The sequence below is a fragment of the Haemorhous mexicanus genome, chromosome 4 (genome assembly GCF_027477595.1).
Source record: "Haemorhous mexicanus isolate bHaeMex1 chromosome 4, bHaeMex1.pri, whole genome shotgun sequence".
Lineage (NCBI taxonomy): Eukaryota > Metazoa > Chordata > Aves > Passeriformes > Fringillidae > Haemorhous > Haemorhous mexicanus.
Window position 1 is genome coordinate 71,641,217 of NC_082344.1, and position 24,111 is coordinate 71,665,327.

General features: G+C 40.5%; 1 protein-coding gene across 8 annotated transcripts; it reads right to left on the bottom strand.

The window, feature by feature from the left end:
- Window positions 1-1,035: 1,035 nt before the first annotated feature.
- Window positions 1,036-24,111, bottom strand: ST3GAL5 (ST3 beta-galactoside alpha-2,3-sialyltransferase 5). Of its 8 annotated transcripts, none has more exons than XM_059845375.1 (7): window positions 23,959-24,111; window positions 12,546-12,657; window positions 10,760-10,868; window positions 8,518-8,861; window positions 6,921-7,107; window positions 4,845-5,003; window positions 1,036-3,659 (listed from the first exon to the last, which is right to left on the bottom strand). In XM_059845375.1, the coding sequence occupies exons 1-7, from the start codon at window positions 24,035-24,037 to the stop codon at window positions 3,396-3,398; spliced, it is 1,254 nt and encodes a 417-aa protein (XP_059701358.1). In that variant the 5' UTR covers window positions 24,038-24,111; the 3' UTR covers window positions 1,036-3,395. The 8 variants fall into 8 exon arrangements, with proteins under 8 accessions (XP_059701358.1, XP_059701357.1, XP_059701365.1 ...); XM_059845374.1 differs by having other exon boundaries at window positions 10,754-10,868; XM_059845382.1 differs by having other exon boundaries at window positions 12,536-12,657.

Here is a 24,111-nt window from a genome sequence, read left to right on the forward strand (position 1 = left end):
AGCCACCCCCTGGGGGAAGAACCTTTTCCTAAGTTTTTAAAACCAAGCATTTGTACAAGACCTGCTGCTGGCAAGCTGGAGGAAGGAATGCACAGCATCACATCTGAGCTGGTCTTAACAGAGGTGCTCTCCCTTCATCCTCCCTTACACAGGCAAGAGGATCAGACTCATGCCACAAAGCTGCCCCTCCTGGTGCCCTCCCATTTCCTGCAGGAATTCCCACTGCAGCACAAGAACTGGAGCTACCAACACACATCCATGCAGAGAGGCTGAACTCTCTTCAGTTCCTTATCAGCATCTCAACAGCCCACACGAGTTTAGTATCCAGTTTTGATGCCAACCCAGCACAGACTGCAGTCACCCTTTTTGGCACTTCCCCACTCCACAGTCAGGCAGCTCTTCATGTCTCCTTGTGCAACTTCCTGCACAGGAACCATAAAAATTCAGCACCAGAATAGATAAGGCATATCCCTGGCTGAGATTGTAACTCTCTTCGTAGGAGCTAAGAGGATTTCAGTGCAGAACACAATGGCTTTATCACAGCTCCCAAAATCTTTGGTCACTTTTTAACCAAACAATATTAAGGCCTATTTACAAAGGATGCAGATTCTTTGCAAAGCATAAATCTGTGAAACACTAACAGAACACATAGAGCTTTGTTCTTATCTCACTTCCAGCAAGGCTGAGGCACAGATCAGAAGCTGCAGCGTTTACACCATTGTAGGAAACACACCCCTGACTTTAAGGCCAATGCTATAAACCCAGTACAAAATATTCTCATCCACATTAACTTCAAAATCCTGTAAACCCACAATTTGGTCAGTGTTGAGAGGGTTTCTCTCCTCCAAGCACCAGACAGATAATTCCACTGACAGGCATTAAAAAGGCATAAACAAACAGAGAAAAAGTTACCAGCTACCAGGTCCCCTGTTTTGGAGTATGTGGGATTGCATCAGGACTTTCAACTGGATCAGCAAGACATGTAACTTCCTTAAAAAGGAGGAAGAACAAATGGCAAACTGAGTGACAAATACATAAATAGAAAGTGGTTTCATCAGTTTATTGCTTTTTGCTGCCATTTCACGGAGTGTCAAGTCTGCACAGACTACCATGGAGAACAAGGTTTTATCACAAGCCATAAAACAGGTAGGAAATCTAATCCTACATCCACACAATTTGCAAATTTGACAGTAAATACAGCATCTCCAAAAAGCTACTGGCATTTACATTAATCAATTGATTATTTTTAAGTTGCTGAACAAAATGAAGTGGTGAGGGACCATATGTTCAGAGATACAGACTTCTGGTGTATTCAAGGCATCCTCCCAACACACACATTCTGAAATCTTCCAAAATTTCATTAATACTAAATGAAATTAATGTATTCTGCTTCCAGTTTTAATACCAGGAGAAAATAGTTACCACATTTTAATATATTAACTAAAGGATTATTTGTATAAAACTCTTCACACATGAAATATTAAATTAAATAATATACTTACAAAAAAAAAAACAGACTAGAAATTTATTGCTGATATAAAAATTAACGCTTTTCTTGGAAGAGAAAGCTAGATTAATATTATTGCTATGAACATAGTGCCAGAAACAAGAATTCCTGATTTTCAAATTTGTTCAGCCCCCACAACTGACTTTAAAGGACCTGTAGACATGTGGGACTTAGGAAGGATGAGGTCCACAACTTTCTTCAGTTATGCTTTAAGACCTGATGTCCTTTTTTTGCCTCTCAGTATAACAGTGAGCATCAGTCTGCTGCTCCTGCATGGTAACATTATTATTCATTAGATCTGCTCTCCACAGAACAAAAACCCAAAACACAACCACCCTAATCTTGCATTTCCACATGAGTACTCTTAAAATTTGGAACTCCAACTTCATTCATCTCTATATCCATAACAAAGAAAAGTGGGAACATTCACTAGGTGAAGAGTCCATGATTAAGAACAATGTTCCTAGGCCAACCTTTGATTGATTTGCTGACAAGCTTCCACTGCCAAAGGAAGCTTTTTTCTCATACTGTAGATTGAGTAACACCACTCCTCAGTGCAAACAGTCATACCTGATACTCTACTAATAACAAAGATATAAACATAAAAACTTGCTTACAGACCTGCACAGTCCAGTGCCTTTGCAGTGCAGTGATTTCCACTCCCAAGAACATACATCTATAGCTTTCTTTTCTCTTTTTGTTTCTTAAATTTGCTGTTTTCAGCAGTTATCTACCTTGTTACTAGATTATGCCATTTTCTTATAGTGATTTTCTTCTTAACTTATACACTCAACCAATTACTGACTTGGGGAAAACCAACAACTCTACCTCTCCAATTAAACAGTCAATACTGGACTTCACAAGGGTTATGAGCATTGCAAACTATTAAGGTGACAATATCTATAATTAATTACTTAAGGATCATAAAATTAACCAGTGGAAACTGTAACGTAATCATAGATTTTAGAAGTGCTAAATGATTGATACAAACTAGTGTTTTATAGAACCAGCAATTCTCAAGTCACTCAAAAAATAAATTTTAAAAAAGTGACAGATTTGTATTAATGCCAGTTCTTTACTTAGGGTAGCTGAACTCTGCTGCAAATCATCTAGTTAGAAACATTTAGGCAGGTCTTCAGGAATGGAAATGACAAATGACCTGGTTTGGGTTAAAGCCTCCTCCTGGCTAAATCCTCTTCTAGAGTGCCCTGGGTCCAAATGTGCTTCACAAAGCAGGATTCTAATCCAAAACATTAATACATCAATGGTTCTAATATCAATCATGAACATCAAAGTACTTACTACTCAGTTGTTGCCACAACAATTCCTTTTCCTTCAACTCCACTCCTATGTTTGTCCTTCACCCTCCAAAAAACGTATTAGCAAAAGAATATAAATATTTGAGGAGTAAATGCAATGCTCAAGTTCAAGACATGCAAGACTTGAGAAGCATATGCCTTTCTTTTCATGGCATGCATGAAAAGGAGTCAATATACCAGGAACTGGATCAACAAAGACAGCAGATCAGGGGAAAATAACTCTTGCACATTCTGTTAGACGATTCAGGCCAGCCACGTGTGTTCCATATACATTTGAAAACAATAAACCTGCTTTTATTCAGACAACTTAAAATATTAAATACTTTAAACGGATGTCTTTCAACCCCAAGTTGAATTGACAAGATATTTACATAGCTATACACAGAAATGTGCAAAGTAAAGTCTCACAGGAAAATTAAAAGTCTGACAACTTCAACAGGACATAAAAAAGGCAGCAAGGATTCCACGTCCATTTCATGTACCCTTTAAAGAACTAAAGAGAGGGAAAGGGTTGATCCAGCTGAACCTCTGGAAATGTAACAAATCCTATCCATGCTGCCAGCTGGTCACTAGCTGTCTTTGCTGCAGAATTCACAGTGTATCCCTCCAGTGAGGTCTTTGACAACTTTTTCTTTGATCAGTTTTTGCAGGAATTTCGTTTCACCTGTCACATTGTGCATAGTTTGTTCTTTCATGGCAGCCATGCAGAGGTTGTTGTAATAGTGCAAAGGTGTGTTGGGCTGATCCAGGTCATATCCAAATCCTGCTAAGCTCACTTCATCACAAAGATGTGTGGCCAGAACAACTGCCATGACCCCAATTGTAGGTACATTCTAAAAAGGGAGAAAAGTGAAATTTCCTCAGTTCAAACATATTGTCCTTTACTTTAGGTTTATGAACACTTTACACCATTTAATGACTTTGTCTATTCCTTCTCCTCATTTAAAACTGAAATCAATTAAAACTACAACTAAAAATCAATTAAATGACCAAGTAAAACTAAAAACTCCAGAGCAAAATACCAATACAATTCAAGTATTTGGCTTTTGGCTGTCAACTCTATTTCTTTTTTCCTGTGAAGGCAAGACGCCCTATCACCGTGTAGTTAAACTGCAAGTGATCCTTCACTTCAAAGAGTCAAACAACCTCTGACACAGAGTTAAACTTGACATTTCCTAATGTACACTTATCTAAGTCTTGAGCAACAACAGACACTCTAACAGTACTCTTCACAAAATGACTTTTCGCTGAACAACCTGTGAAAGAGGCAAATATAGTATAATACCATTAAGATACTCAGCTTGGTATATGTTATTTTGATAAATAAATGTGATAAGATCCTTCAAATATTTATGCAATAATCTTAAGTGTTTTCACTTTTTGGTAAAAAGATGGTGGTTAATCAGTATTTTTTGTAGTTCAAGAAAACTAGTGACATTCCATTTCTCAAACGTGCAATTAAAGTAACCAAAATGCAGTGTGTAATGAAACCAGGCAATTCATCACTCTGTACCAGTGCTGGAGCAAAGGACATGGAGGGAGGAAATGCCCATCAGCTGCTACTGAGCATTCTCTGGCATACACAGCAGTTCCAGCAGCTGGAAGGCTGCTTCACACTGGCCTGGTTTCCAGGCTCTCTCTGCTTTCCCTGCAGCTGGAGACATCTGGCTACAGCTGATGGCTGGTTTAGTTTAACAGGGCTGTTTTTAATAGGCTTAACATACATCAAATGCATGTTTTTAAACACTGGAATGAGTTTAATGTCTCACTGCATCTGAATGCCATTTCTTGTCAGCATACCCAGGCAAAATACCTCATCTAAAAAGGTCAACTGAAATCTTACCTTGATTTTGCACAAGAAAATACAAGAGTCTTTTGAAAGCACATTAATTTACCTATTACCTGAGACCAGCTCTGAAACTGCATAGAGAAAGTAAAAAACCCAAAACTTTTTTCAGTTTCTTATTTTATTTCCCTTGTATTTTACTGTCTCCTTTTGTTGAAAGGAAACTTCTTACCTTATCCCAACCCCAGAATTTTGATCGAGGCTCAGGGAACTGTAAAATGTCCAGAGCTGTCTCTTTGATAACGACTGGATTCAGAATCCGAAACTGCTTTGATGTGAAAGGAATTTTCTCAGCAACTTCCCTCCAAAAGAAGAGTCGCACCCACAGAGGCTAAGAGAAAAAAAATCTAGTTCAGAGGGAAACTGAGGCAAACACAGCATAGATGTTACAGAATTCACCAGTGGCCCTGAAAAATTTAGCAAACAGTTTACAGCTAAGGTGGTTTGCAAATATCACTGTACAGATCAAATAATTGACCCAAAAGAGGAAAATCCTTCAAAGTATCAGGAATTGCAGAGAGGACAGCAGAGGGAATAGTTGTTTATTCTAAATATTTGACTGCACTTTGTGTTTAACAGTCAACATACTCACCAGCACCCATGGGTTCTTCATTTCTTTAAATACTGTTGCCTGCCCCAGCACAGCTGAGTAGGCAACAGTATTTAAAGAAATGGGGAAGGAACACACAAACATTAACCAGGCATTCTGAAGCAAGCACCAGATTTAAAACAATTGTGCTCAAGCTCAGAAGCGAAGAGCTGTTGTTTGACAGCATCCACCTAGTGATAAATGCAACCCTTCAGAAGAGGGTTTACACAGGACTCAGAAACCCAGACTCTGATCACATGCCACTGCAGTCAGTCAGATGCCTGCTAATGGAAGAAGAAATACCACATCACACTAATTCTGCAAGTCTTTCCATGAAATGGGCAACATTAAGCAAATTATTAAACTGATCCAGCTCCAACATAGACCAGTGTTTTTTTTAAATATGCTTTTAGGAACAACAGCTTGAACTGATCAAATACAGGTTGCAGTGCTCCTGTTTTCCCAACCATGCTATGGATCATGGTTTACCCAAGTTTACTTCAGTACCAGTGTCTGCACAGAGAGCTGAGCCAACTGACAGCTGAGTATTTGAAAGAAGTAGGGTTGCAGCTCACAGAATCACAGAGCCACTGAAGTTAGACAGGGCCTCTGGAGATCACAAGGTCCAACTCCCTTGGCCCAAGCAGACACCTTGAGCCAGATGCTCAGGACCATGTCTAGATGATTTTAAGAAAGATGTCCATGGATATTCAACTTGACAAGTTCCTTCTTGTCTTATCACTGGACACCACCAAAAAGAGCCTGGCTCCATCCCCCTTGCACCGTCCCCTCAGATATTTATGCACATTAATAAGATCCCCTCCAAGCCTTTTCTTCTCCAGGCTAAACACTCCCAGCTCTATCAGTCTTTCCTCATGGTAGAGATGCTCCAGTCCCTTAAGCATCTTCCTGACTCTTCAGTGTAGCAGTAGACAGTCACAGTGAAGATTAAACATATCTTCTCATGTTGTAAAAATCACAGAATTAAGTAAGTAATTGGAGTACCTAAACTAGCAGAGATCAAACTGTTAGAAAACTTGACAGGCTGGCTTCTAAATATCTCTCAGTAATTTTTACTTGCTGAAATTATCTGCCTGCAGATTAAAAGAGGTGGAAGCCAGCAGTTCACATTAATTTGGAAACATCAACCCTTTCCATCAGTTCCTTAGAAATCTCAGCACTTCTATAAATGTTTAGTAAAAAATCAGCAACCTCATAATTTAGGAATCTCAGACAAATGTTCAATTACACATTAATTCTATGTATGCCCATTGTAGCAGTAGAGACTTTAGCTGCTAAAAAAATGAACTAGCATTCAGAAATCTCATTTCTATTTTGGGCTCTGCAGACTTGGTCAAGCCACTTAAACCAAACGTGAAATGAATTCCACTTCAGCAAATGCTCAGTATGTCACGTAGCCTGGTGCAAACCACCAATATCTGCACAAAAGAAAAAAAAAGAATTGCTACTGTCAGCATGGGGCTTCAACACAAATGCTGGTCCAACTGTAACTAGGAGACAGAGCTAAAAAAACCCACAAGGTTATATAAAAGATCCTCAGCACGATAAGCCAGGAAGTAACAGATCAATCAGCTTCTTTAAGCATTAGAAAACAAAACAAACAAAAATACAGGTACGTGAGACTGTCACATTACATACCAAGGTTTCATTTTTGACCATGGCTTGAAGCCAGTTGAAATCAACTCCTTTAAACAGGACAGCCACAAACAAGCTTGCAGGAGGATACTCATGCTCAGAAAGGGGGGCTCCTTCGGGGTACGTCATCCGTATTGTTGTTTTGTTACCAACATGATCCGTGTAGCCTTGAACTGGTGCATCATTTAACCTGGGGGAAAACAAACCCACAGTGGAGGGGTATTAAATAAACAGGTTACAATCTCATTAGAATATCAGACACTAAGCAAAAACTTGTTATTTGGCCCACAGATTTTTAACAGAACAGACTACAGTGTTTTCTCACAGCCCCCATGTTCTTGCCTCATGCAATCTTCCAGCCCTTTTATCTTTGGGAGGAAGCCAATGCTATTTCTAGATTAAATGGCACAAATGCAGAACTTGGGAAAGAAAAGCTTGAAGAGTAAAGTGATTAAGACAGCATTGCAGAACTTGGTATCTCTTGCTTTGTGTCAACTCAAAGAGGCTTAAAAGTGGAAGAGGAAGAAAACACACAAAGTTCCCGGTGTGGTAACAGACAACAGAAAGTTGCCTGTGTGGTAACTTTTCACACATATATATTTATATATACACACACACTCACACAAGTATACCACACAAAAAATCATTCAAATTATCCCTCCAATGCAATGCATCCTGTGGGTTTATATTGTTTCCAGTTCACCAAAAAATTCAGATGCTGGCACACAGTTGTCAAGAATGGAATCATCACCCTCCATGAGTTCTGCAGAACAGCTCAAGTCCTGCAAACTTTTCTACATCAACAGAAAAATCACTTTCATCCTGCCATCCCTAATTTCAGAGGACAGATGACGCAAGTTCTCTGCCCTTCCACATGCTAACAAGGTTTCTTTACCTTTGAGTAAGGGCTATTGATTCAATGAAATATTTCCTTAATACGATGAGCAAGCCTCAGTTTACAAAACAAGTTGAGAAAATGCTGGTATTAATTTTATTTGTGACTTTACATGATTCAAAACAAGGTGGTTCAAACTGTAATGTTCAGAAGGCACAAATACAGAGCATGTAATTCAGATGTCAGAGATCATGGCAATCACAGAAAACAGTCAATGACCTCGTAAAGATAAGGGAAGATAAGTGTGCTATAAAGTGTGTAAGCAAACTGTGTATTGAAACACCAATTATTTTTTATTGTGTTTTAAACAGCTGTCATAAAAAAATCTTTCAAAGAAGCATCCAAACTAGCCATGGGGAAAAAAGCAAAGGTGAGTCCTTAAGTCCTGAAGTTTAAGATTTGAAAGCTTTGAAATGTGAAGGGATAAACCTAGTACAGTCTACTTGTCTATGATGTCACTAGTTTCTGCCCATGTGATTTTTATACCTGAAGTCCACAAATAATTACACTGAATTCCTTTCCTGTAAACATGACATTTTGCTCCTAAGACTTCAAATTCCACCAAGTCCCAAATAAATTTCTCAAAAGCACTTTCAGAAACAGTGTTATAAGTTGCATCAGTGTTGGAGAGATTTTCCCCTTAAACAATGCTGGCTCATAAAGTAATGAAGAAGTAGCTGGAGTCCTTAAATGGAAAGGACATACCTTATAACAATATCAAACTGATTCAATAAGTGACCCAGCTCTGATCCATGGAGAATTCCACCACTGCCAACAACAACACAGCGCTTACAGTGCTTTGACTTCAAATCTTCCGGTAAATCATGCTCAGGTAAGAGTTCAAGGAGATCTTTAAGTTTATCAGAGAACTTGTGAAATCCAAATGGAGGTTCATATTTAAATAAAGCTTCATCTTCATTCATATTTTTCCTTACAAAGGGAGATATGTCCATGCTGTATTTCTCTGCAAACAACTTCCTCATCTCCGTCTTTGCATAAGAAGGTCGGCACTGCTCCTGCAGCACGGCACTGGCAAACTGCTGTGCCCTCTGAAACAAAACACACAGGATTCAGCCAGGAAAGCCAGCTGCACAAAGTCCTCAAAATGTGGGCCACCAGCTGACCACCAAAAGTTTAGCAAACACAGGGGTTATAAAGAAAGCCTCAGTGTGGAAGTACAACAATTTTGAAGCATTTACTCAGATGTAAGTATGAGCCAGTGCACAGCGACAACCTCCAGAAGAATTCCTCTCCACCCAATCCCTTAAATGTAGACATGAGGTTTTTTTAAAGAATATATTAGGCTATTAGAAGTGCTAAGTGAAAATGAACTGTTTGTACCACCATTTGCAGCACCAAATAAAAAAAACCCTAGACATACTTCTACCTGTCTAATTTAGCAGCAAGTGGAATTCCACTCTGCTCAACGGCATGACCTGAGTTCTGCTCTGAGATTCCACCACAGACACATCCACAGGGTAAAAGCTCTGTGCAACAGCAGCTGGACTTGTTACTCATCAGAATGAAGCAACACTTCTTCCATAAATATTGCTAAAGTGCTAATGACTAAAAGGAATGCCAGGTGGGGGTGTTATGGGCCTTCTCTCAAAGATTAGTAACCAAAATAAGAGACTACAGTTCCATATTGCATAAACAGATTAAAGTAACAGACAGAACTACACATTGATCCATCTTGTAACAAAAACAAAACACTATTAGTGCACATATTTAGAAAACTGTAGCGGCAAGCTGGTATCTGATGTAAAAAGAGAAAAGCAAAAGTTCCTCCAGTGTAATTAAAAAAAAACCCATGAGCAAACACAGGAGTCAAAGACACAAGATTCAAATCTACTGCTAATTTAGTTCTCCTCTACTGTTACGGAACAATAGTGTGTATCTGAAGGAGCAGGAAGGGAAGTTCTGCTGCTGGTTTTTTGGGGTCTTTTTCTAACCAAGATTAACCTACAGAACTTCCTCTACCACCATGATGAAGGTTTCTGCATGAACACCACACTGGGCAAAGTATGACTGAACAACTTCACAATGCACTTTTTGAGATAGCAATAAATACAGTCCATGAAGGTTTGCTTGGTTTAATGTGTTTCTTCTTCAGAATCAGGAATGTTATTGAAAAATTAAATAAGTCAAATAAGAAAAAAGGGGAGGCAAAGAGCTTCAGAGGGGAAAAGATAAGCACTGAGGATGATGCCAAGCGGGGGAGGATGCACATGCAGTAATGCTAAGATTAGCCTATCTTAAGATAGGGTTTCTGCTAGAAGCTGCCTATTAGCATTGAGACATTCAAAGACAGAAATGTAACAGCCCTAAGGCAGGTAAGTTCTGTTATAAAGTGCAAATAGGATAAGTAGCAAAGGCTTTAATGGTGTCTGCTACACCTCTTTAAAAGCTGCATGGAAAACTGTAGCTAAAGAAAGTAGCTGCTACCTTGAATGAATAAATGAAATAATAGCTGCACCCTCTTGGACATTTGCCCTGTGATTCCAAAAGCATCTGAGCAACTACAAGGCAAAGCAGACTGGGAAACTGGCTTAGGTGAAAAAAAAATAAAACCAAAAAACGACCTTTTGTTTATTATGTTACTTTTGGGTGTTTTTAATATGTTAATTTTCATTTGCATCAATCTTCTGATCACCAGTGTCATCTGCACTGACAAAATGGGATGATGACATGTCCATTTCAAATTTTAAAGCTGCACTTATATAATTTTACCCCTAAAAACTCAGTTTCTCCACATGCTTCTGCTGTCATTTTACAAGAACAAAAAACAATGTTTACAGAATGAGATGAAGCAAAATATACTTCTACTCAACAGGTAATTCCAGCATTTCAGTTCTTTGTTGTAGAGCCCTGTAAGTCCTGTATTGTCAATTAATAACTTTTTTTAAGCCAAATGGAAAAAAAAAAGCCGAAAAATACCAACCCTTACACGATCGAGGTCCACATATTGCATTTTTGTTCTGTCACATTCCTCAGGGTCAAGATGTAATTTGAGGATATAAAGGAAGCACCCTCCAACCACAAACAGTGCAAGAATTCTAAAAACAAACAGGACAGTGAAGGGTAGGAGAGAAAAACAAAAAAAATTTTTTTTTTTATGTTCAATCAACTATTAAATCAATATTTTTAAGTAAATTTAAGACAGTTGACTTTATGTGAATACTTGCATTTGAATTAAAAAAACCACCTTTTGCTTTGTTTACTTCAAGTCTTGTATAACTCTTCAAAGTTATCTGCACAAAAATATGAACACATGCCTAGATAAGGAAAATGCCTGCTTCATATATTTTAGATGCAAACAGTTCTCCTCACATAATGAAACCAACAGTTTTCCTTTAGAGGACTTATCTTAGAAAACACATCTCCATGCAAACTGAAAAAAAAGGCTGGAACTTCAAATTGGAAGATTTTGAGCCAATGGCCACCACCAAAACAAAACACTCAACTCAGTGGCAGGCCAGAATGCAGAACTCAGATGCTCAAGCTGAAAAGCCTTAGTTATTTATCCCCCCAAAACATGCAGGAGAAAAAGTCCAACCAACTTTAAAATTGAAGAACAAGACTACTCATATTTTTGATCTACTAATTTCTCATTCCTAAAGAATATCACTGTTGATATCCAAAAAGTCACTTAGCTCATTTCATGTTTAAACCCATCTGTAGAATATTTACATCATTATTTGGATAATGTTGTGTTCTTGCTCAAGTATGTAGTTCAAGCTTTCTTATTGATTTTCATTTCCCATTGTTTCCTAAGGATTGGACATTCGCTTAAATTTATTTTAAAAATGTACAAGTTATTAAGTGCCCAATGCTTCTTGCTTCTTTCAGATAAAGTTAATACAAGTTTCCAATTTTTTTTTTTTTAAAGCTTGCACTATATGAACTAATAGATGCAATCCAGCACTCAGTGTGCAGTACAGGCTGTAAACAAGGTGACCACTGGAAAAGCAGGACTGTTCTCACATCTCACTTAACTAAATTACATTTTCCACTGATAGGTGATCTAAGAGCTTCATTAGCATGTTAGACAGCAGCCCCTGGAGATCAGCCAACAGGCAGAAAGCAGGAGATTCACAGCTGACAAATGAGGCTGGTTTTCCTCCAGAAGTTTATCAAGTATCCTCAGATTCAGCTGGGGTTGCAACATTCAGGTTACATCCACCTGCGCATGTAACAGTTTGTCTTTGGGTTTTTTAGCTTCAAGACCTAAAAATTCACATGGTCTAACAGTAGTGAATGTTTTAGGTATAAAATATGGGATCTACATGTGCACACACGCTTTAATTCTAATTTGATGTCAAGCTATAAACAATGGAGTAAGGTTTTTGATGTAGCATACCAGAAGTCTTCATAACAAAACTGCATGAAAACACCTCCCCAGGATACCCACTCAACATCCACTGGCCTTCCATTCCCTCAGTTACCAGACTCTACAGAAGTCTCAGCACTGTTATTTATCTGCATACAAAAAAGATTGGAAATACTTGTGAGTGAAGTACTAGGATCTCACTTTGGCTTGGGAAGACAGGTACTACAGCAACTTATCCTGGGCTCCACAAAGTGTTTACAGGAAAGCTGTGTGCTCAACCCTCTATTCACAGTCTGTGGTAATCCCATGCCTTGATTTCTGCATCCATTTTGCAGTTGCCCAGGCTGGGGGTAGAACAGCTGTCCTCTGTGTAGCTGTGACAATGACACTTACTTGCGAGTACCTTTTAAAAACCAGCTTGGTCTTCTCATCTTCATGTGCAGCCACCTTACACCATTGCACAGGAGGTGAATGATCACTTTGCAGTTTCACAGAGTTATCGTCACTCAGCATTGCTGTAAAAAAAATAAAAAAGAAAAAGTGATCATAATGTGCTGAATTGAAGAAAAGTTCACAGGACACCCATGGAGTGACAACTTTGTTTCCCAGAGAAGACTGTGATTCTTAGTTATAGTGCCAGGAATACTGAATTGCTCCTGAGCTCCTTGTGATCAAGAACTCACTCATTTCAGCTGCATCACCAAATCATGATTCTAAAAATGTTGCCAGGTCTTTGCATGCTTCATAAGTGTTAGCCTGAAGTCTAACACTTGCCAATTACCTCAGTTACCATCAAACACTCTAAACAATATGCTCAGGGTATTCAGGATCCCTGACTCAAAATCGAATCCCTGTGCTATGCCCCCCACTAGGCTTCAAGGATGCTCTCAGCATACAAAACTCATACAAGCCATCCTCAAAACAGGAGCCAATGTTTCAAATCATCTCCCCAGTTTCCCCAAAGCCAAACAAACATATCTCATCATCAATGCTCTGAATCTACCACTGACCTCTTCAGCAGCTCCAACAACATAGCCAGCAACTTCAACAGCAGGCACCAGAGAAGGTGTGGAGGGAATTTCTTCCTGGCACACTGCAGGACCAGGAGGCTGCCAGCACCAGGGAAGCACAGCACAGCTCCCTGCACAGAGCATGGGATAGCCCAGCAGGACAGCACAGTGCTCCCTCACAGATGGGCAGGGCACTGATCCTCAGCTGACAAGAAGCAATCTTGCTGCTCCCACAATTTCTACCAGCATGCTCCAATATTCATTTTAGGAAGAAAAATGCATGCTGGCACATCATCTTCTCCCAGGCTGCTGCCAGTAACCAAAGATGTGAGGATGGGATCCCCATGAAGAGCCCACCTGTATGAGCCTGCTGGTTTTCCCAGGGAGAAGAACACAGGCAAGGGTTTTTCCTGTCCTCCACACTCAAAGCAGCACTCCCTTTGATCAGCCAACCATGGAAAGGTGCAGCCTGCTCCTCCAGAGGGGAGGATTTCAGCCCTGCTCCTATCTTTGATCTCAGTACTTGACCCTCTCTGCTCTCCACTGCAAAGGTGTTCACCTCTTCTGTTCTCCTGCCAAGAGTTCTGTCACAGAACTTCTAAAAAAGAGCAAGGCTAAGGGAAGGTTTCCCTCTAGGGATGATCTTCCCTCGTTCTCTTTTCCACCTCTTTTCATTGCTTATGGTGATATGACCCATTTGAACCAGCCTGTACAGCCACTTGAAAACACTGCTTGACTGGACAAACAACTGATGTTCTTAAACACCAGGATGAAGGAGCTGAGGAGACAGAGGTACCCCCTCCAGATATCAAATCCAGACCACTGCAATTTCAAGGGTATCTAATTCAGAAGATGACTCAAAGTCAGTCTCTTTGCACAGAGAGAAATTATTACTGATAATCACAGCAGAAGGTCAAATGCCAAAAAACCCTTTGAGGGTGGGACAAGGAGAGATAAAAATCAACAATAGCATCTGAAGCCCTTTGAAGAGCAGGCAACAGTCAAGTCATGCTTTCAAGGTCACATGCAAACGATTACAACCCACAAAACAGAGCAACACAGGAAAACCCTAATGGTTTTTGCCAGCAGGAAACTTGATCACTTACCTCAAACACAAGTAACTTGGTTATTATGGCATTACTAAGAACCTCAAATTCCCCACCTGACTATTTACTAATTGCATAGACTCTGAGCTGTCACACCTATTTGCAGGCTTTTGTTCCAGCCCCTTTGAGATCTGGAATAAAATCTGAAGTCATTACCATCATGTTTGTCTCAAAAAAGTGTAAACTGAAATTTAAGGGGTAAGTTACATCCCCCAGTCCCCCAGAATTATAGCAGTTAAGCTGGAAATCAAATCCAGCTCTCATCTACCACACAACCTTTCAGGACACAGGACAAAACAGCAGGTCACAGGGAACCTAAGAGGCCTTAATAGCTCCTCATTTTCTCAGAGCAACACCTCATCTTTACTGGCTGAATCTATACTGTTGAATGGAACCAGCACTGGGGTGCAAAACTGGGTGTTGACACCACCACCCCAGTCATCCACATCAGTTTGCTCTCAGCTAGTATTGGCAGCAAATCATTCAAGTTCACATGGGTAAAGATGTCAAAAAATGTGTTACAAGGACCATATCCCAGGGTCAGTTATGGATCACCAACTTGAACTGCTCAATATTCAGTGCCAACCTAGCAGGACTGGTACTGTCACCTTTACAACACACATCCTTCCTGCCACACTACACAGAGAAGTCAACTCAGCAGCTCTTATCCAGTACCTGGACACTAACACAGCTCAGAGGTGACAGCTATCCACAGAGACACTGTCAGGATGCACAGGGAGCAGCCCCAGTTCATAGAGCAAGATCACACCAGCACACAATGGGAGCTGTGACCAGAGGATGCTGCAGAGAGTGAACACAGCCTGCAGACCATGTGGAAGCTCCAGGACTGCTCCACATAGAACAGAGAGGACATTCCATCAGATCACCTCAGAGGAGACTGCCTCACACCAGCACAAACAAGAGGCACTCAGCACTGTTTGAGAAAGGGATGGGATCACTCACCAACACGGATGGCTCATGGCAGGGACGTGAGCACTGAAAGGTGCTACAGCACAAAACAAGGCAGCAACTACATCTGTTAATCCCACAGATCTCCACAAACCCAGCCAGGGAGAAGCATAAAATGGGATCTTTTTAAAAATGAAAAAACAGGAAACAAGCTTCACCTACTTTCACTAGAGAACAATGCAGGTATTAATTCTTTCTCAGGTAAACATAAAGAGGTAACTTGATCACAGTCCATAGGAACCTAGGTCAGAATGAATTTTGCACAAAAGAATCAGTCAAACTTGGTACCAGGCTGCAAGAGATCAGAAAGACAAAGAAGGAACTGAAGAGGTGGAGGGTGATGAAGACAGAAAGGAGACAAACAGGAATGCAAGACTGCAATAAGCTAGTGCTATAAGAAAATGATCCCTGCCTCCAAGCAAAATAAATTCCAGTCGTTCCCTGCATCAGTCATCCCGGATATGCAAAAACAAACAATGAAACAGAGAATTTAATTAATCACCTCAAAACATCCTTTCCAAGTTCAACTCTTAGTATGCACAATGATTTTTTTTGGTTATATAAACAAGTGACATAATGTCAGTTTTCATTTCTTTTGCAACAGTTTCCTTCAGTTTGACTTTTGCCAGTCATTATCATGACAGATGATTCTTTCTCAAACAAGCTGATATATATAGACCAACACATATAATGCATCTGTCCAGCACAGCATTTTTTTTTCATATTACTCAGGGTTGGATCCTGCACCCTTATTCAAGTCAATGAGCCCTTTCACTGGCTGGAGTGGTGCAAGACTGCCCGAAAGAGCAAGGTGGCAGTAACAAGCACCTTAGAGAGCACCTTTCCCACAGTCCTCCTGAATTAAAATCTCCGAGTTTGCAGAGAGAGCCAGAGCAGTCAAGATCCCAGGAGGACCGAAGAGATGTTGCACACAAACACCTTTACATTCTTTCAGGAAGGGGCCCTGCTACAGTTGTTTTGAGAGCCATAAATGCAAATGTCTCAATTTGTGTACAAAACACAGCTCAGTCGTGTTGTGGTGTTATGACCACATTTTGCATTGACACTTCTATAGTTACTCATTGTGGTGTAATTAAGAAATCAAAGGATTTAAATTTGTTTTATCTACAGAACTTAAGTGATCTGTGCAAAGCTGGTACTAAGGCTAAATTGTCCATTAATAAATATATTCCAAGCTTTTTGTGGTGTTATTCTTTTCACCATGATTTATTTTTGTCTCGTTGCTATTCTTATGCAGACAACATTTCCACACTTGGAGTATCTCAGAAGCAATTCATTTAAGCCTTCAGGAAGTCTTTTCTTGTGGGAATGCTAAAAGCTAAAAAGCAGCATGTATCCAGTTGTACATAACCACTGCCACACCCTGGAAAATGCATTCCAGCACCTGGATTTACCCAAAGCCAAAGTCTCTCAGCAGGCACAGGGACAGGAGCAGACAGAGTGCACATGAGTGCAGGATGATGCACACACCTGCATCCTCAGCACACTCCCATCAAGCCCCCAAAACCACAACCCCACACAGGTGATGCTTCCACTTACACTTTCCCCTCTCACAGTACCACCAGAAGCAGTGGGAATACCCAGCTTTACAAGGCAGTCAATAGCAAGGTCCTGCTGCACAAAGCAGCCTTTGAAAAGATGAAGAAGCTGGCAGGGCAAAGCCCCCAGAAAATGAAACTCAAAAGTCACACTTATGTAAAGGAATTACTAATCATGAATGGTGGGGCTCCTGCAGGCATTGAAACAGAAAGCAAAATTAATGCAAAAATACCCAAAAGCCATGTGCTGACTTCATGCCTCTTCCCCTAAATCAGAGACACATAAATTACTTGAACATATTTCCAAAATCAGTAAAGGATAAGACGAAAGCTACTTGGTTTTAAGCAACATTTGTTTCAAAAGAGAAACACAGAGTTTTAAAGCAGAGAAGGTGTTTTTACACAAAAAACTTGAGCAAGGCACCTTTTACTGAGATGTGGTTATTGTTCAGTAATGAATTCTGTATGAATTTCCTGTTCTGTGGCTTTTAAACAAGACCAAAAAAAATCCCACAGATATACCACAAAACTTTATGCAAGAAGTTAGAAGATAATAACTAAGAAAACTTTAACTACACAGTGGTTTTGGACACATTTGGAAAAAACAAATGGAAAAAAACTGACAACTCCAACATTAATGTCTGTGACTACTTGCAAAAGTTGGGCCCATGAAAAGATTTCACATTTCAATCTATCCTCATTATTGACCAAATAGATAATTTATTAATTTTAATTAAGGTTTTCAAAATTAGTACAACATTTTAAGAGAATGTTATTAATTTATGTCAAAACATGAAAAACACTTTGGTGACATTTACAGTTAGGATTGATTTTGTTTGCTTCTGCAGGACTGAAATCCACAGCAATCAAAATGTAAGGGTTGAGACATTAAAAAAGGGAATGAAAGGAATGACTAATTAGGTGGCAGTTTTTTGGTTTATGCTTCAAAGCCAGTCACTATGCAGAGATTCTGAGATGATACCTAAGAATATGAAAAATTTAGAATTCTTCATCTTCTGTTCTACTTTAAGACCCTCATTATAAAATTGATTCAAAAGTCAGTATAAAACTCTCCCAATTCCTTCCTACATCCATCCCACAATCTGTTCAATTCTCTTTAATTGGCAAACCAGTCTTGATTCAGGGAATTATGATTCAGGATTTTTATCAATGAATACAACTGTTAATCATAAATTCTTATATTGGAAAGAACAAAATAAGTTAACTGATGAGTAAACACTGTCTCTTACCAGCTTACCTACTGTGCCACAGGAGGCCCACAAATCCCCCAAGGTTTCCCTAGTCAGGGATTCTCCCTATCAAAGCATGACACCTTCAGATTCTTCCAATGCTTTCAAACATCATCATCTCTTCATGGGACACAATAAACCATAAGCAAGAAATTTCACAAATAACCTCTATCTGCTTATATAAAACATGATAGACAAATCTTAAACCAACAGTGGATCAAGGCTCATCTCAATAACAACTAGGTGGGAAAATGGTACTGCAAAGTGAAAAATGCTGAAGCTAAGGAGAATTATTTGGGCACCCCACTGTACACAAAGGACTCCACAGCTACAAGTGTTGTACAGTTAAACTGCTGCCTTACAACTGCAATCCAAGGTACTTCTATCCATCCAAAACACAAAGTATTTCTTAATACAAAAACAATTTGGAAACCTATTCTCTTGTGACATGAAGGATTTGTTATTACAAAACAACCAATCTGGAAAATAAAAGAACATCCTCTAGCAAGAGGCACTCCAGAAACTGCAGTGTAGTAAAAGACTGCCTGGCTTTCATGGAATCACAGGATCATCCAGTTCCCCCTGCCATGGGCAGGGACACCTTCCACTGTCCCAGGTTGCTCCAAGCCCCTTCCAGTCTGGCCTTGGACACTTCTAGGGATCCAGGGGCAGCCACAGCTTCTCTGGGAAACCTGTTCCAGAGCCTCACCACCCTCACAGTGTTAATACTTCTTCCTAATATCCAGTCTAAACCTGCCCTCTGTCAGTTTGAAGTCATTCCCACTTGCCCTGTGACTCTGTGCCCTTGTCAAAAGCCCAGGTCATGTCCAGCCTCTCATCCACCAGCACCCCCAAGTCCTTCTCCTCAGGGCTAATCCCAATCCATTCTCTGCTCTGCCTGGATTTGTGCTTGGGATTGCCCTGGCACAGGTGCAGGACCTCAATGGACTTCATGAGGTTAACTTTCCAATGACTTTTGCAGAAATGAATCCAAATTTTTCAGCTGAATTTTAAACATGGGTTTAAGAGCTCAGGAAAGCTAACAACCTGCCCACATGTTGAAACTGGATTTAAAATCTATATGAGGAAAGTAAAAAGCCTTTCATCTGAATGGCCCCATTTGCCCATATTGACAAAATACTCAGGAAAAGTGGGGAAAGAAGAACAGACAAGTTATCCCAAAGGAACTGTGTCTGATTGGAAAATCTCCTTCTATGACACAATGAATGCTGAAATACCTTCTTAAAGGATTTTTTGTTCAATGGTGCACAACGAAAATCCTTTAAAATCACCAGCGTGAGGAGAAATTCCAGTGCTATTAATGATCCAAGGGAGACTAACTAGGAACATGCTAAAGCATGAGAGACTTTTTTGTCATGACTTGTAGCAATATATTCACTCTTGGATGTTTATCTTCAGATAATTTCCTGATCACCATCCTACCACTTCCTATCACAAGACATACTGAGACAACATCCAGGGAGCTGTGGCACATTAGGGACTGACATCTTCTCACCACAGGAAAACTATGAAGCTAAATTTAAAAATTAGAGACTTCTGCCAATTATTTCTTCATCTACCACTACATAAATCCCACAGTAAAGTTGGCATTTTGACATTTAGACACATGAGAAACTTTCCTTGAATATTATCTGCTTAGTGCCTATTACTATTGAATGAGAACAGCATTTGACATTTGCTTTAATGAACATAGTCAGTTGTCTGGTTAATTGAAGACTACATCTGTGATAGCAGGAAAAAGTTTAGCCTATAAAATGGTTATAAGCACCTACAACATGCATCCTACAAAATGAACTTTGGCTGGAAAGGCCTTTTTATCAGACAATAAAAATTTAAAACAATGCTGTCTGTATGATCTGCAGCTCATTTGGTCAAGATCTGTGTCCTCAGAAAATGAGAACTTATTACTGAACCCTATTTATGTGGACATAATTGGTAAAAAGTGAAACAAGGAGCAAATGAGAATTTCAGAGCAGTCGACAGAAACTCTCAAAGGCATCAACAGGATGACAGGTGAAAATTATTTTTCCTGGAGCCAGGAATACCACAAAGCAACATTAGTGTCCTAGAGGTTTGATGATTTTTCTATCTGTCTTGATTTCAAAAGACAGGTGCCTGCTAAAGAAGGCAGGAGCCTCCCCTGAAATGGAGAATGTAAACCTCCCCCCCACCCCTCCAAATTGCCATGACAAAAAATATGGGAGCAGGAAATAACAGTTCTTTAATAGGGAAGAAAAAATAAAAGGATAAAATAAAACAATGCAATACACTAGAACACTGACAGAGTCAGAACTCAACCTGACACCCTGTGGGTCAGGGTGTTGGCAGCAGTCCAGTAGGAAATGTGGCTGCAGCCCTCCTGGAGTGTCAGGAGTGGTTCTGTTGGAGCAGGGGGGTCCTGTAGAAAAGGGTATTCTTCCTCCAAAGATCCAGTGGAAGAAGAGGCAGCTGCTGTTCCTCTGGGAAATCCAGTGGAGAAGCCATGTGGTGTTTCAGAACCTCTAGATTATATCTGGGTTGCAATGCTTGGCTCCTCCCTCTGGGCAGAGCATCTCCCAACAGGATGTTATAGTTCTTATCAGTCACGCAGTAATTTTCAATAGCCTGCTATCAGCAGGTGTCCCCTCGGAGGGAAGAGTGATTGTGATCACTCAGAGAGAGATAAGGAAAATTGCCCACTTGACAAGAGACAACTGCCATACAGATGGTAATAGAATAGGTCTTGCCTTGGAATCTGGAACACTATCCTCGCCTTGTGACACTCTACTTGTGGTTTCTTCTAATTTTTTAATGGGTTGTGCCTACATCCTCTTTGCAACATCAACCAACGACTCATAAAGTCATTAACAACCTTACATAATTGTGTCTACTTGAGCATTCTTTTCCTTTAGGAAGGATACACATAGTTAGGCTACAATTTGCTGTTAACCTTGGGTCATCCAGATAGAACATCAAAAGAAATGGTTTCAGCTCAAATACAGTCCAATTATCAGCTTAACACCATCATTTCCTCTCACATCATTCACAGGAAGCTTTTTGGACATTAGCAGTCCAAAAGAATCAAAACAGTCCTGTTAAAATAATATTATAGGGAAAGAACTCTTACTGAGGTTCTAAATGACAGCTCAATGCTCAAAACAGGGATATTCTCTTAATTTCACATCTTAGCACCCTCCTCTCTAGCCAAACTTTGCAGGCTTTTCTCTGAAACCTCCATTAGGTGCTCTCAAGTGAGTAACAGCAAAAAAACATAAAACATGAACACAAGAAACATCAACAAGATGTGCTTCAACACTTCAGCAGGCTGCTGATGCTTTGTGACAGACAAAAGCAACATCTGAATATGGAATTTTTCTGATTCACAAGTGAGCCACAGGAAGTCAGTGTCCCATCCAAGCAGGAAGAAATGCGTAAGCTAAAGTATTGCTGTTGTGAACAGTGTGCTATTAAAAATTTAAGTTTCTTTCTTACAAGGGAAGCTTTTAGACTGGTGCAAGAAACAGTGGCCTGCCTGCTTGGGATGCTCAGAGCCTGATGTCAGCCACTCCTCAGCATGTGCTGAAGCCCACAGACACACACAGTGAATGAGCTGCAGTGTAACAGCAGGCAGGTGCTACCCAAAATCCCCCCTCTGCACATCTCCCCCTTCTCATGCTTCTCCCCAGGCCCACAGATGCACACTTGAGGAAGCCCTGCACCACTCCAGCACCTGGAGGGGAAGCCACACCAGCCAGGAAGAAAGCACAGTGCACCAGGACAATCTCATCTTGCACAAGCAGAAGAGATTTCTGAGCCTCTGCAAGGAAGCCAAAACAAATTAGGTCTTTCCCCTTACATGGAAAGTTTGAGGGAAAAAATCTTTCTTAAAAGAAATGGTCTGAAAAGGTAAGGCATAGCATTAATCTTTACTGGGCTAAGGAAACAGCAGACTTAGCCAAGATGGTTCATATGACATCTGAATTATGCAGCAGAATAGCACCAAAAAACTGGTGATTATGAAACAATGTCAATATTACAGCAGCATTTTTACCACACTAACATCTAACATTCCAAGACATGATGGTAAAATCACGCTTGAGCTTACAGAAGCTAGAGAGGAGATGCCAAAAGCCTCCCATAAAGAAAAGGCAAAAAATAAAATTGCTATACAGCAAAAAACATTCCTGTAAACGATTTTAATGTTTAAGTTCTGTTCCTAGGGTTTCAGGACCTAACAGGCTGCAGAGAGTGCTGATGGAATGGGTAAAGGAAGAGCCTCTCCCAAGGGGAATAGAGAGCTTGGCTTGTCCAGCTTTGCAAAACAAGAACTGAGAGTTTGTCCTTAGATACATGAAACATGTAAATACCAAAGCCAAAACAAACCTTACAAACAAAAGCATAATTTTAGCACATATTAAAAACTGGACATAAACAAAATGGGCAAAAGATTCCTGAGCAGCAAAGGAACAGCCCTGCCATAGAAGTAATGGAAAATAACAGACTACAAGTATTTTAAGAAAGTCTTCAATAATTTATGAATGACATTATCAGTGAGAGCTGCTTGTGACAGGGAAGACTCCTCCATAATCCTGAAGTCCTGTGTCCTGTTGGTTTTGAAGCACTGGATGTGCCTGCTGGGGATGCTTTAACCTGTTCTGTTAGAGCAAGTTCCATTCAGCACATAATTTGAGAATTACACCACAACAAGTTTGAATCATTGTCTGAGTCTTTTTCAGTTATTTAGCCTTTATTATACCTCAGGAACTACTGAAGTCTTCCAGGGTTTCTTAATCTAAACAAACAACCTGCCCACCAAATGCTCCAACTCTGCAGCAGTCTTGGCATGTTTCACATCTGATGTATGCAAAGCAAACAAAATTGAACATTTTTAGCCCATTCTCCTCAGTAAAAGGAAGTTTCTGCTACCACTTTGTCTTCCTACATCCTGCTCCTAACTCCCTATCAATCATTTGGCCAGTCTCTGGAACTCTACGGAAGGAAGGATGCTAAACCTCAAAAAGTTGCAGGAAACTAGAGGAAGGATGAGCTCATTTCTCATCAACCTCACGGAAACAGACAATGCACCAAAATGCTATCATGCCCTAACTCTCCAGCTGCATTTTGACCTCTTAAAAGAAATTCCCAGAGTTTGGCTAGCAGAGTGCCTGGGAGACAGCTCAAGGTTTCCTGCTGCATGATCCAAAAGGGAGATAGCAACCTCACTGCAGCATAACAGATGGAATGACACAGTCTGCATGAAAAACACCCCCTCTAAACTGAATCTGCACACTCCTATTGTAAGCTGCAGTTTAAAAAGATGTATCCACTCCAGAAGCACAAACGAGTACTTATCTTAATGAGTTTTCTTTATAGAAATAATGAATATACATCTTTATCTACCTTTTTCCCCAGAATGACACAAGGCCAGTCATTTTCCACCGCAGAGCTGTTTACATCCAGTAATTTAAAGAACATTTCCTAATCATTTCCCTAACTAAAGAGAGCTGCAAAATAAACATCCCTCCTCCAGCAGCCTTATAGGTTGATCTTACGTACTGAAATAGAAAAAATAGATACAAAACAAATCTCAGCACAAAGGGGGAAAAAAAGGAAACTCTTTGTCGTGAGTAGCGCTGAAGCAAACAGAAAGGTTTTGGCAGTACCAGCAGAAGCTGTATCTGGTTTGCATTCACATCACTCCAAGCATGAAATACAGAATCCCTCACAAAACGCCTATCGGAACCCGCAGAGAAGCAGGAGCCTATAAATTTTATTCCAGAGGAACAACTCAAGCCAGCCGCAGCTAACACATCCTCTCCCTCCAGCCCAAGGCAAACACGACTTCCATCGCCCATCTCCTCCCGAATTCGCAACCGCACCTCCCCATCCCCTCTGCTCCCTGCCTGGAAGGGAGGGAGAGACCTGGAAGCTCCGGCGCTGGCGGTGGGGCACATCCTGCCGACTGCTCCAGCCCAAGCCCGCAGGCCCCGCGCCGCCGCATGGGCCTCGGCCGGCGCGGTCCCCGCTGCGGTGCCCGCGGTGCCGCGGGCGGTGCGGGCGGCGCTCGGCGGCCCC

Excerpts from the sequence above, each read along its gene's own strand:
- ST3GAL5 (XM_059845374.1), bottom strand. The coding sequence starts at position 24,037 with ATGCGGCGGCGCGGGGCCTGCGGGCTTGGGCTGGAGCAGTCGGCAGGA. Across the intron at positions 12,658-23,958 it reads GCCAGCGCCGGAGCTTCCAG|CAATGCTGAGTGACGATAAC; the intron begins GTCTCTCCCTCC and ends TTTTTTTTACAG. Across the intron at positions 10,869-12,545 it reads ACCAAGCTGGTTTTTAAAAG|AATTCTTGCACTGTTTGTGG; the intron begins GTACTCGCAAGT and ends GTTTGTTTTTAG.